Source organism: Felis catus, chromosome A1, assembly GCF_018350175.1.
Source record: "Felis catus isolate Fca126 chromosome A1, F.catus_Fca126_mat1.0, whole genome shotgun sequence".
NCBI classification, from domain to species: Eukaryota; Metazoa; Chordata; class Mammalia; order Carnivora; family Felidae; genus Felis; species Felis catus.
This window is the reverse complement of record NC_058368.1, coordinates 145,422,779-145,435,098: the sequence shown is the minus strand read 5'-3', so window position 1 is coordinate 145,435,098 and position 12,320 is coordinate 145,422,779. Positions and strand designations below refer to the sequence as shown.

The 12,320-nt window shown below is 35.8% G+C and overlaps 1 protein-coding gene across 24 annotated transcripts in view; it reads right to left on the bottom strand.

Moving 5' to 3' along the window:
- The window catches only part of ATG10 (autophagy related 10), a 275,188-nt gene that overhangs the window by 175,436 nt on the left and 87,432 nt on the right, over window positions 1-12,320 (bottom strand). The window contains exon 5 of one of the 24 annotated variants that reach the window (XM_045033235.1): window positions 4,174-4,339. The exons of the other annotated variants lie outside the window; for them this stretch is intronic. Coding sequence (XP_044889170.1) covers window positions 4,178-4,339 — 162 coding nt within the window. The 3' untranslated portion in view covers window positions 4,174-4,177. The remainder of the gene's footprint in view (window positions 1-4,173; window positions 4,340-12,320) is intronic. 24 annotated transcript variants of the gene reach the window in all.

Sequence of the window (12,320 nt, the reverse complement as noted above, 5' to 3'; positions counted from 1 at the left end):
ATAGATGAAAGTGGTATTTCTGTGTCATTTCTATTAGTATCTCTTTGATATTATTAGAACAGAAAATCTTTTCACATATTTATTGGTCATTTTAATTTGTTCTTTTGCCAACTGCCCACTAATAAAAGCAAATAACAAATAAAAATAACATTTTCATTTTTCTATTGGGATTGTTCATCTTTTTCTTATTGATTGACAAGGCCTGCTTATATATTAGAGCTATTAATCCTTAGCAGGGTACAATAATTGCAAATGCTTTTCCCAGTTTGTCATTTGTCTTTCAACTTTGTTTACAGTATGTTCTATAGCATTGTTATTTACTTTTAATGTAGTGAAACACAAATATCACTAGGCAAGAGGAAGTAACAGAGAAGAGATTTATCTTGCCACCTGAAACAACTAAAACACTTAACAAAATATATGAAAGAATGATTTTTCAAGACATTGGACATCAGGCAGCAAAGACATGGGATCCCTGAGATGTGGGAAAACAAGAAAGTAAGTCCTAAGATTGTTCCAGCTTATTGCCTAGAGAGAGCTTTCAGGCCACAGTGCAGGGAGGCATAACTCAGGCCGAGCCAACCAGGCTTCCTGACTGTAGGAGATGGAACTGAGAAGCCAGGGAGGCCATGACTGTTAAGAGCTTTCAGGGCAAACAATCAGAGAGGAGAGGGCAGCACAGAAAAAAGAAATCCCTCACATCTTCAGCTGAGTATGGATTAGCTCATATGTTTGAGGAAAAAACTCAGGTCAAGAAAAGAGCCATCCAAAAGAATTAGAGAAAACTGATACCTGCATAGGGCTGAGAGTAATTTGGGGTCCTCCTAGCCATAATTCATGGGGCACTGGATAAAGTCCTCTGAAGAGATTTATCTCATTAATGAGCAAAATCAACCCCACACAAAAGGCTGCTCTGGTCCCATCTAACAAAGCTTAACTTTCAGATTTGAAAAGGATCAAACTGTTTCCAGATAACCTAACTGTATCCCAGAACAAGGTTAAAAAATATTTAGAATAAAACAAAAATAGGGGTGCCTAGAGTCAGTTAAGTTTCCAACTCTTGGTTTTGGTTCAAGTCATAATCTCACAGTTTTGTGAGTTCGAGCCCCATGTCAGGCTCTGTGCTGGCAGTGCGGAGCCTGTTTGGGATTCTCTCACCCTCTCTCTCTGCCCCTTCTCAGCTTGTGTTGTCTCTGTCTCTATCAAATAAATAAATGTAAAAAAAAGAAAAAAAATAAAAATACCCAGCACAAACTAAGTAAAATCCACCAAGTCTGCCATCTAATTTTAAAAAAAAGCATGTAAAAAAGCAGAAAACTACAAGTCAAAATGAAGCAAAAAAAAAAAAAAAATCAATTGAAACTAACCCAGAAATGATATCACTGATAGAATTAGTAAACATAGCAAAACAGTTATTATATGTATTCCACCATTATGTTCAAGAAGCGCAGGGGTCAGATTTTTTTTTTCTTTGTTAAGGGCAGGATAGTACATAATTTAGGTTTTGCAGGCCATACAGTCTCTGTAACAACTACTCAACTCAGCCACTGTAATGCAAAAAGCAGCCACAAACAATATGTTAATGAATGGATATGGCTGTGCTTCAATAAAACTTTATTTACAAAACAAATCTTGTGGGCCAGATTTAGTGTATGGATATCAATTGTCATCCCCTAAACCAGAGGAAACATTAAACATGTTTAGTAGATTTTCAAAAAAAGACCTTTGGAACATGAAACTCATAGAAGAAAGCATAGGAATAAAGCTCCTTGACATGGGTTTTGGTAATTATTTTTTGGATATGACATCTAAGCACAGGCAACAAAATTAAAAAAAAAAAAAAAAAAAGAAACAACAGATAGGACTCCATGAAACTAAAAAGCTTCTGCACAACAAAAGAAACCAACAACAAAGTGGAAAGACAACCTACAGAATGGGAAAACAGTATTTGCAAACCATATATCCAGTAAGGGGTTAATATCCAAAATATATAAAGAAGTGATACAATTCAACAGCAAAATATTAATAATAATAATAACAACCCAATTTAAAAATCGGCAAAAGACCTAAAGAGACATTTTTCCAAAGAAGATACACAAAACGTGAGATGATACAAGAGAAGATGTTCAGAATATATTCATTAGGGCAATGCAAATTAAAACCATAATGACATATCACCTCACATCTGTTAGAATAGCCATCATCAAAAATACAAATGAGGGGCGCCTGGGTGGCGCAGTCGGTTGGGCGTCCGACTTCAGCCAGGTCACAATCTCGCGGTCCGTGAGTTCGAGCCCCGCGTCAGGCTCTGGGCTGATGGCTCAGAGCCTGGAGCCTGTTTCCGATTCTGTGTCTCCCTCTCTCTCTGCCCCACCCCCGTTCATGCTGTCTCTCTCTGTCCCAAAAATAAATTAAAAAACGTTGAAAAAAAATTATTAAAAAAAAATACAAATGATAACAAATGCTGGTATTGATGTAAGGAAAGAGAACTCTTGTGCACTGTTGGTGGGGCTGTAAATTGGTACTGTGGAAAAAAACATAGAGGATACTCAAAAAATTAAAAATATAACTATCATATGACCCAGCAATTCCAATTCTGGGAATATGTCTAAAGGAAACAAAAACATTGAAACAAAAAGTTTCTGCACCCACATATTCACAACAGCATTATTTACAATAGCCAAGACATGGAAACAACTTAAGTGTCCATCAGTGGATCAATGAATAAAAGTTGTAGTATACATAATGGAATATTATTTAGCCATTAAAAATTAAATCCTGGGGTGCTTGGGTGGCTCAGTCAGTTAAGCGTCCAACTTCGGCTCAGCCTATGATCTCACAAAGTGTGGGTTCGAGCCCTGCATCGGGCTCTGTGCTGACAACTCAGAGCCTGGAGCCTGCTTCGGATTCTGTGTCTCCCTCTCTCTCTGCCCCTGCCCTGCTCACACTCTGTCTCTCTCTCTTAAAAATAAATAAATGTTAAAACAAAATGAGGAAATCCTACCACTTACAACAACACAAACAGACTTTGATGGCATTATGTTAAGTGAAATAAGCCCAAGACAAATACTATATGATCTCACTTAAATGTGTCATTTTTTAATACTCATAGAAAAAGATCAGACTTGTGATTACCAGAGGTGGAGGGTGGGAGAAGGAGGAATTAGAGGAAGGTGGCCAAGAGGTAAAACTCTAGTTATAAGGTAAATAAGTACTGTGGGGGTAATGTACAACATGCTTACCAGAACTAACACTGCTATATGATATACAAGAAAGCTGTTAAGAAAGTAAATTCTAAGAGTTCACATCAGAAGAACAATTTCTTTTTTGTTTTTTTCTTTCTTTTCTTTTTATTTTATCTATATGAGAAGATAGATGTTAGCTGAACCTATCATGGTAATCATTTCGCAATATATGTAAGCCAAACCATCATGCTATACACTTTAAACTCATACACTGATATATGTCAATTATATCTCAATAAAACTGGGGATGAGGGAAGGGAGCAGGAAGACCCAAACCAAATTTATAGAGATGAAAAACACATCTGAGAAAGATCAGCGCAGAAGAAAAGATCGGTAAACACGAAGACAAAGCAATGAAACTACCCAAAATAAAACAGAAAAAAAAAGACCAAATAAAGAAATGAACAGCGCACCAATGAGCTGGGGCAATTTCAAGTAATCCAATATGTGTGTAAATGAAGTCCCCAAAGGAAAAGAATGGGGTCGGGGGAGATAAGTAAATACTTATAAAGCTATAAACCCACATGTATAAGAAGCCCAATGAATCCCAATCACAAGAAACATGAAGAAAACTATACCAAGGCACATCATAATCAAACTGCTAAAGTCACTGAAAAAGTGATTTCAATTATGAATAAGGGTAGTACAGATATAGTTGGCAAGTTCAAAGAATAAGGCTACCACATAATCCAAACCTATTTAGATCTTAAATTGTAGAAAGTAAGCAGTAAATGTTCAGAGGGTAAGGGATATATCTAAAATTTTACCCAAATCTACTTGGTTCCTGTTTTCAGGCAGTGTCTAGATAGCAAGAGAGATACTGGGGGAGATCATTATAGTAATGGATGCCAAAAAATTATGCCTCATTATGGCCATGTTACGTTGTAATGAGATACTGCTACTCAGGAAATGGAATCTATTTACTTACCCCCTTATATCGGGTTGACCTTGCAACTTGTGACCAATACAATGTGGCAGAAGTGTGACTTCTGGAGCTTAGGCCTCCTAGGCCACCTAGGATGGGTTCTGCCCCATACCTTCTGATTTACTTCCTCAGGACCCAGCCACCATGTAGAGAAGCTTGGGCCAGACAACTGAATAAGACACAACAAAGAGGGAGATATTGCAGCCTCTTAGACCCTTCAGCTCCAGCCAATCCACCAGACAAAAGCAGCCTCATAAATGAGTCCAGGTGAGACCCTGGAGTAACAACCTAACCAATCTACAGATCTTAAGAGAGATACAATCACACCATTGTTTTCAGTCACTAAGTTTCAGCATGGTTTGTTACATACCAATAGAGATCAGTAACATATTTTTTTTTGTTATCAGTGTCATGTTTAGAAAGCCCCTGCCACTTCATATTATAAAAATGTAAACCTATAGTTTCCCTTTAGCACTTTTATATTTGAATTTGTGCATTTAGCATATGATGTTTTGGCATATGATATGAAGATGGTACACAATCTTGTTTTTCCAAATAGTTACCTGGCTATTCTAATAACATTTAATACATAACCATTCTTTCCCTCCATTGGTTTGATAATTACTTTTACCATATACTAAATTTAGAAGATAACTTAATGGGACAACCCAAAATAAAAATGTTCAAACTGATATTCAAATATAAAAGCTATTTAACCAAATTTGTAGCATTTCTATAAAAATTCCATATTTCCATTTTAAGTATGTAGATGCATCTATTATAAATACAATTATTTTTACATTCCAAGAAGAAAATCAGACACATGTGTTTCAAACATTTTGTTATGGAAATAGTCTTATTATTCAGAAAGCTTTTTAGTATTACATTCTCTATAATATGATTTCACTGGTACTAATTAACCCTGGCCTTATAATGTGGTTTCTACAGCTCCCTGACTATGTATTAACCAAATGACCTTAAGTCAGTATTAATACAACTGAAAACACTTCTTGAAAAGCCTTCACTGCAATCTATAAATAAGAGATATAATTCAAGTCAATTTTGTCCACATTACAAAAATATGGGAAAAATAGATCTTGTTAAATTTTAGGTAGAAGTTTGTCAACATGCAGGTATCCTGGGAATTTCTTAGTTCACACTAAGGTGTGAAATCTGTAAGAAGACATTTTATGGAAATTATTGTAATAGCAAGATTGAATCCTATCTCCCTACCAATAAAGCATGCTAATAATATTAAAGGAGAAATCCAATTCCTAACTTCAAGTGAAAAAGTATACATTCAAATGATCACTCCTGAGTTGCATCCTTCTAGTGCTACTCCACTGTCAAATTCTTCCTTGAATGTCATGGAAGGCAGAGAATTGAAGGAAGGGAGAAAAAAAGCTTAAAAAGGCATGGGGCACCTGGGTGGCTCAGTTGGTTCAGTGTCTGACCCTTGGTTTCAGCTCAGGTCATAATCTCATGGTTCAAAGAATCGAGCCCCATGCTGGGCTCAGCACTGAGAGCAGGGAGCCTGCTTGGAATTCTCTCTCCCTCTCTCTCTGCCTCTCCACTGCTTGTTCTCTCTCTCTCTCTGTCTCTCTCTCTCTCTCTCTCTCTCTCTCTCTCTGTCTGTCTCTCTCTCTCTCTCAAAATGGATAAATAAGCTTTTTTTCTTTAAGCCTTAAAAAGGCAGTCTGCGAAAACAGTATGGAGGTTCCTCAAAAAACTAAAAATAGAACTACCCTATGACCCAGCAATTGCACTACTAGGCATTTATCCAAGGGATACAGGTGTGCTGTTTCAAAGGGACACATGCACCCCATGTTTATACCAGCACTATCAGCAATAGCCAAAGTATGGAAAGAGCCCAAATGTCCATCAATGGATGAATGGATATAGAAGATGTGGTATCTATATACAATGGAGTATTACTCAGCAATCAAAAAGAATGAAATCTTGGCATTTGCAACTACGTGGACGGAACTGGAGGGTATTATGCTAAGTGAAATTAGTCAGTCAGAGAAAGACAAAAATCATATGACTCTACTCATTTGAGGACTTTAAGAGACAAAACAGATGAACATAAGGGAAGGGAAACAAAAATAATATAAAAACAGGGAGGGGGACAAAACAGAAGAGACTCATAAATATGGAGAACAAACTGAGGGTTACAGGAGGGGTTGTGGGAGGGGGGATGGGCTAAATGGGTAAGGGGCACTAAGGAGTCTACTCCTGAAATCATTGTTGCACGATATGTTAACTAATTTGGATGTAAATTTAAAAAAATAAAAAATAAAACAAGTTAATTTAAAAAAAGGCAGTCACAGCAGAAAAGCTGATTTCTAAATGAGGTCCCTAGAAAGAACAACTGCCTATATATTACTCCCTCCCCAAAAAATATCCTACATTACTAAGATTGCTCCACTTGATCTGGTCATGTTGCCTGAAATCACATCAATTAGAGATCCGTTTCAGTCAACAAGTTTTCTCTTACTACAATATAAAAAAATTCTAAGATGTTAAGTGCCTATTAAACATCAGCATATTTGTGTTAATTTATTTTCACTGGATTTTTCAAATAAGTTCTGGAAACCACCCACATTAAAGGGATGGGATTTTCCCAGTTATATTAAAAGCACCTTCATTCTCCTTTTTATTAACTTTGAAATCTAAAATCATTTTTTAACTAAACTTTTAATCTTAAAATGATTATAAAAACACATCAGATATACATGGATTATAAAAAAATAATACAAAAAGTCTATCCTTTACTCAATTGCCATCAACTGTTATATCTTGCAAAAATAATGCAAAATTAAAACAAGGATATGAACACTGATACAGGGAGGATACAGAGCATTTCCATCATCACAAAGATCCCTTGTGTTGTACTTCCATAGCCACACTTCTCTCCTTGCCTTCTCTCTTGCCTTAACTGGCAATCTGTATTCCAATCTATAATTTTATCATTTTAAGAATGGTATATAAATGGAATCATACATTACATAACCTTGGGGGACTGGTTTTATCTACTCAGCATATTTCTCTGGTGATTCATCTATGTTGTGCATATCAGTACTTTGTTCCTTATTATTGCTGTATACTGTTCCATAGTATGGCTGTGCCACGGTTGTTGTTGTTGTTTTCTAACTATATATCCATCAAAGGGTTGTTTCCAGTTTTCCATTATTACCAATAAAACTGCTATAAAAATGTGTGTGCAGGTTTTTGGATGAACATATGTTTTCATTTCTCTAGGATAAATGCCTAGGAGGTAACTGCTGCATTAAATGACAGTTGAATGCTTAGTTTTTTAAGAAACCACATATCATTTTACTTTTCAACCAGCAGTTGTATCAGTGATTCTCTTTCTCTGTATTCTTGCCAGCTTTGACATTGAAACTGTTTTTCTGTCTATTTAAAATTTTGTTTTAGCCATTTTGATAGGTGTGTACTGATATCTCATCATGGTTTTAATTTGCATCGTTACATCCTTTCCAATGTCCCTTCATGTCTTTTGCCTATTTTCTATTGGACTGTTTAAAGTTTTGAAAACTCTTTATATATTCTCAATAAAGGTCCTTTGCTGGATATGTGGTGTGTAAATAATTTCCCAAACTCTGGGACTTTTCTTTTCATCCTCTTTAAAAAAAATTTTTTTTTAACATTATTCATTTTTGAGAGACAGAGACAGAGTGCAAGCACAGGAGGGGCACAGAGAGAGAGAGCAAGAGACAGGCAGAATCCGAAGCAAGTCCAGGCTCTGAGCTGTCGCACAGAGCCCAATGCGGGGCTCGAATCCATGAACCGTGAGATTATGGCCTGAGCCGAACTCAGATGCTTAACCGACTGAGCCACCCAGGCGCCCCTCTTTTTATTCTCTTAACTGGGTCATCTGCACAGCAAGAGCTTTTAAGTTTGAGAAAGTCCAAGTTACCAATTTTTCTTTTTATGGAGAATGCTTTTGGTCTCAAGTCAAAGAATTTTTTGCCTGGTCCTAGATCCCCCCAAAAATCTCTATTTTCTTCCTAAAAGCTTTACAGTTTTATATTGTAGTTTTAAGTCCATGATTTATTTTGAGTTAATTTCTGTATGAAGTGTAAGATGTAGGTCAGGGTTGGTTTCTTACCTCTGGGAGTCCAATTGCTCCAGCTACATTTGTTGCAATAGCTATCTGTCTTCAACTGAATTGTTTTTGTATTTTTGCCAAAAATCAGGTGAACATATTTATATGGGTCTATTTCTGGAGTCTCTATTCTATTTCACTGAGAACAATGTGTCTATCCCTCCACTAATACCACAAAATCTTTACTATTGTGGCTACATTAAGTCTTAAAATCGGGTAGGCTGATTCTTCCCATTCTAGTTCATTTGATTTTTCAAAAAAAACTATAGGACAATATTGTCTATATCTACAATAAATCTTACTGGAATTTTGATAGGAATTGTGTCAATCTATATGTCTAGTTACGGAGAATTGTTATCATCTCTCTCTCCAATCTTCCAATTTATGAATACTTTCTATCTCTCCATTTTATGTAATTTCTGTTATTTCTTTTATCAGAATTTTATGGTTCTCAGCATATAAGTCCTATTAACATTTTATTAGATTTATACCTAAGTATTTTCCAATTCTTTAGAGCAATTATAAGGGATATTTTTAAAGTCATTTCCACACGTTCATTGCTAGTATACAGAAATACAATTGACTTCTGTATGTTTTCTTGTATCCAGTGAGCTTGATAAACTAACTTATTAATTCTAGGTTTGCTGCATTTTTAAAAATAAACTTCTTAGGGGGCACCTGGATGGCTCAGTCAATTGAGCATCCAGCTTCGGCTCAGGTCATGATCTCATGGCTCGTGAGTTTGAGCCCCATGTCAGGCTCTGCACTGAAAGCTCAGAGCCTAGAGCCTGCTTTGGATTCTGGGTTTCCCTCTCTCTCTCTCTTTGTCCCTCCTCACCACCCCATCTCAAATATAAACATTAAAACATTTTTAATAGATTTCTTAGAATTTGCTACATAAAAAATCATGTCATGTCATCTGCAAATTGAGACAGTTTTGTTTCTTCCTTTCCAATCTGTATCTTTTATTTCCTCTTCTTGCCTTATTGCACAGACTGGACTTCTATCACTATTTGAATAAGAATGGTGAGAAGAGATAATCTTGACTTGTTCCCAGACTGAAGACAACAGCATTCAGCCTTTCACCATTAAATAGAATAAAAACTATACATTTTATCAAATAAAGAAAGTTTCCTTCTGTTTCTATTTTTCATTTCGTATCAAGAACAGGTGCTGAGTTTTGTCAAGTGCTTTTTCAGTGTTGATTAATTTGATATCATTTTTCTTCTTTAATCAGTTAACATAGTGGGTTGTATTAATTTATTTTTCAAATATATAAACTAGTCTTGCATCTCTAAGATGAACCACATGTGGTCATGCTGTATAATTTTTATATTGCTGAATGTTAATATTGGTTAAAAATTTTTCCATCTGTATTCAGAAGGGATATAGATTTATAGTTTTATTTTGTGTACTATCTTTGATTTTAGTATCAGTATAATAATATTAACTTCATAAAATGAACTGAGAAGTGTCCCTCTTCTTATATTTTCTAAAAGGCTTGTATACAACTGGCACTAATTCTTCTTCATATGTTTGGTAGAATTCTCATATTTAAATCCCTTTTTCTTACACTTCAGCTCTTTCCCTTATGACCTAGGTAACCTAGACACATTACTCAACAGTAAAATGAAGACAGTAAAATTTACCCTACACAGTATTTTTCAGTTAAAGGTAAAGAGCTTAGAACAATATCTGCACAGTGACAGGTGTAATTATGATTATGATTATGATTATTTCCTGTATCCAATCAGTCACTAAGCCCTTCAATTTTCCCTTTAAATATCATCTCCAGAGTGAAATCTAGGATGAGATAAGAGAGGTGCCTAGAGCACAAAATTTAAGGAGGTACTCATCCTAGGTGAGTATGCCTCTCTTGCCTCACCCTAGTACCAACCCTGCTCTTCTCCATCACTTCTTTCTACTCCTGCAATCAGTCTAATTTGCACCTTTATTCACCCCTGTGCTTGGACATTTTAAAAGCCTTCTAATGGTGAATCTAATTCAATCTCTCCTTGTTCTAATCTAATAAGACATCTCCAAATATTCTTAAAAATAAAGCTCTCTGTTCAAAAATTGCCAAGAGTGCCTTACTGATTACACAATATAGTTCAAATCCTTTAGGAACCGACATAGGTATACAATACTGTCTTAAGGTTCACTGGCTGCAAGCAATAGAAACTGATTCTGGAGCTAAACTAAACAAAAAGCAATTTATTGAAAGGATAGGTGCTAGTTCCTAGAATTTAAGGAAAAATTTATCTCTGCCTGGGGAAAGACAGGAACCATGTTAGCTCTGGGGATGTAGATAAAAAGATCTAATAGACTCCTCAGGGCATCACATTCAGAATGAGTCTACTCCATCCATTTTCCATCCTTGGGCCTCTATTAGGTTAGTCATATGCTCACCCTAGGCCGGGGGAGGACAGGACACTTTGATTAACTGTCTTAACAAAACAATTCCCAGTTGGGGAACGTAGGGGAAGATACCTAAGGGCTAGGTTTTGACAGTGAGATTCACCACTATATCTCTAGCATATAGAACAGTGTCTGAAATACAGTATGAGCTCAGTAAATATTCGCCAAATGAATCAGTTGGGAGAAAATAAAAGTACCTAATCAGAGAAGTGAAAAATGAGTGGTGAACAGGGGAAAACAACAGATATCAATATAAAAGCTCTCTGCAATCTAGCCATACCTTACATGGATGTCTTCCATTCATTTGGGAATGGATCTCCTCAAGTCCCATTAATAACAATTGCTATTATTACATAGCACTTTTCAAGATATTGAGTGATTCTACATACTTGAGTTTACATCATCCTTGGACTTTTTCATTTACCCAAAATTTCACCCAGTCTTCAGTCTTTAGCTTAGTTTCAATTCTGTTATGAAGCCTTTGTAAATAATTTCAGACCATATTTATCTCTCTCTTCCTTGAAAACTTATGTCACTGCTATGGGTTACTATTTTACTCTTGATGTGTTGCCCTTGCCTCAAAAGCTAATATTTGTTTGAGTTCTGGGTCTTGTAAAGTAGGATCTTATAATTCCCTGTATTTTTCCCCTAATGAATTGGGTAATACTCTGCACCCAGAATATATTCAATATATATTAAAATGAAAACATTAGGCAAATATTTTTGTAAGATTTATTCTTCTCAATGCAATTAAAACCCTTACTAACCTACAGATGAATATATAATTCAGCCGTAAAATATTGTTCTTTATAAAATTAGCATGAATTTTAATTTTGGAAGTATGCTGATATAAATTTTATCAAACATATGATGATTATAATGCACTTATGAATGAATACTACACATTGTAGTAGCTCCTCCTTCCTCTTTCTCCTCCTCCACCTCACAATAAGCCATGTCTTCTGAGTACATACAGGCTCCTGTATGGTTTCCTGCCTTTGAAACTGGGAGATCTGAGACTCATTTCTGACTAAGACAATGTGAAAAAAGTGATGTTGCATGATATATAAGGTTAAGGTTGGGGGCGCCTGGGTGGCTCAGTCGGTTAAGTGGCCAACTTCGGCCCAGGTCATGATCTCGCGGTCCGTGAGTTCGAGCCCCGCATCGGGCTTCTCACTGACAGCATGGGGCCTGCTTGGGATTCTCTCACTCCCTTTCTCTCTGTCCTTCCCCTGCTCACACTCATGTGTGTGCGCTCTCTCTTTCAAAATAAAGAAACTTTAAATAATTAAATAAAATAAGTAAATAAAGTCACTATATTTTGCAGGTACTTTTAGGCAGAACATATAATCAAAATACAACCTTAAAACATAATCACTCAGGCACATGCAAAACAGTATTATAATATACATATATTTTGTATTTCAGTTATATCCCTAAAGCTATTACTATTTTGTCTATTGTTGTTTTTCACGGTTTTATTTGTTAATTCTATTGCCACTTTTAGTTTTATTCCATTATTTAATATTATGAATTATAATTGGCTTATTAATAACAGTAACATAGTAACAAAAAATATTTTCTCTTTGTAGAATCCACTCAA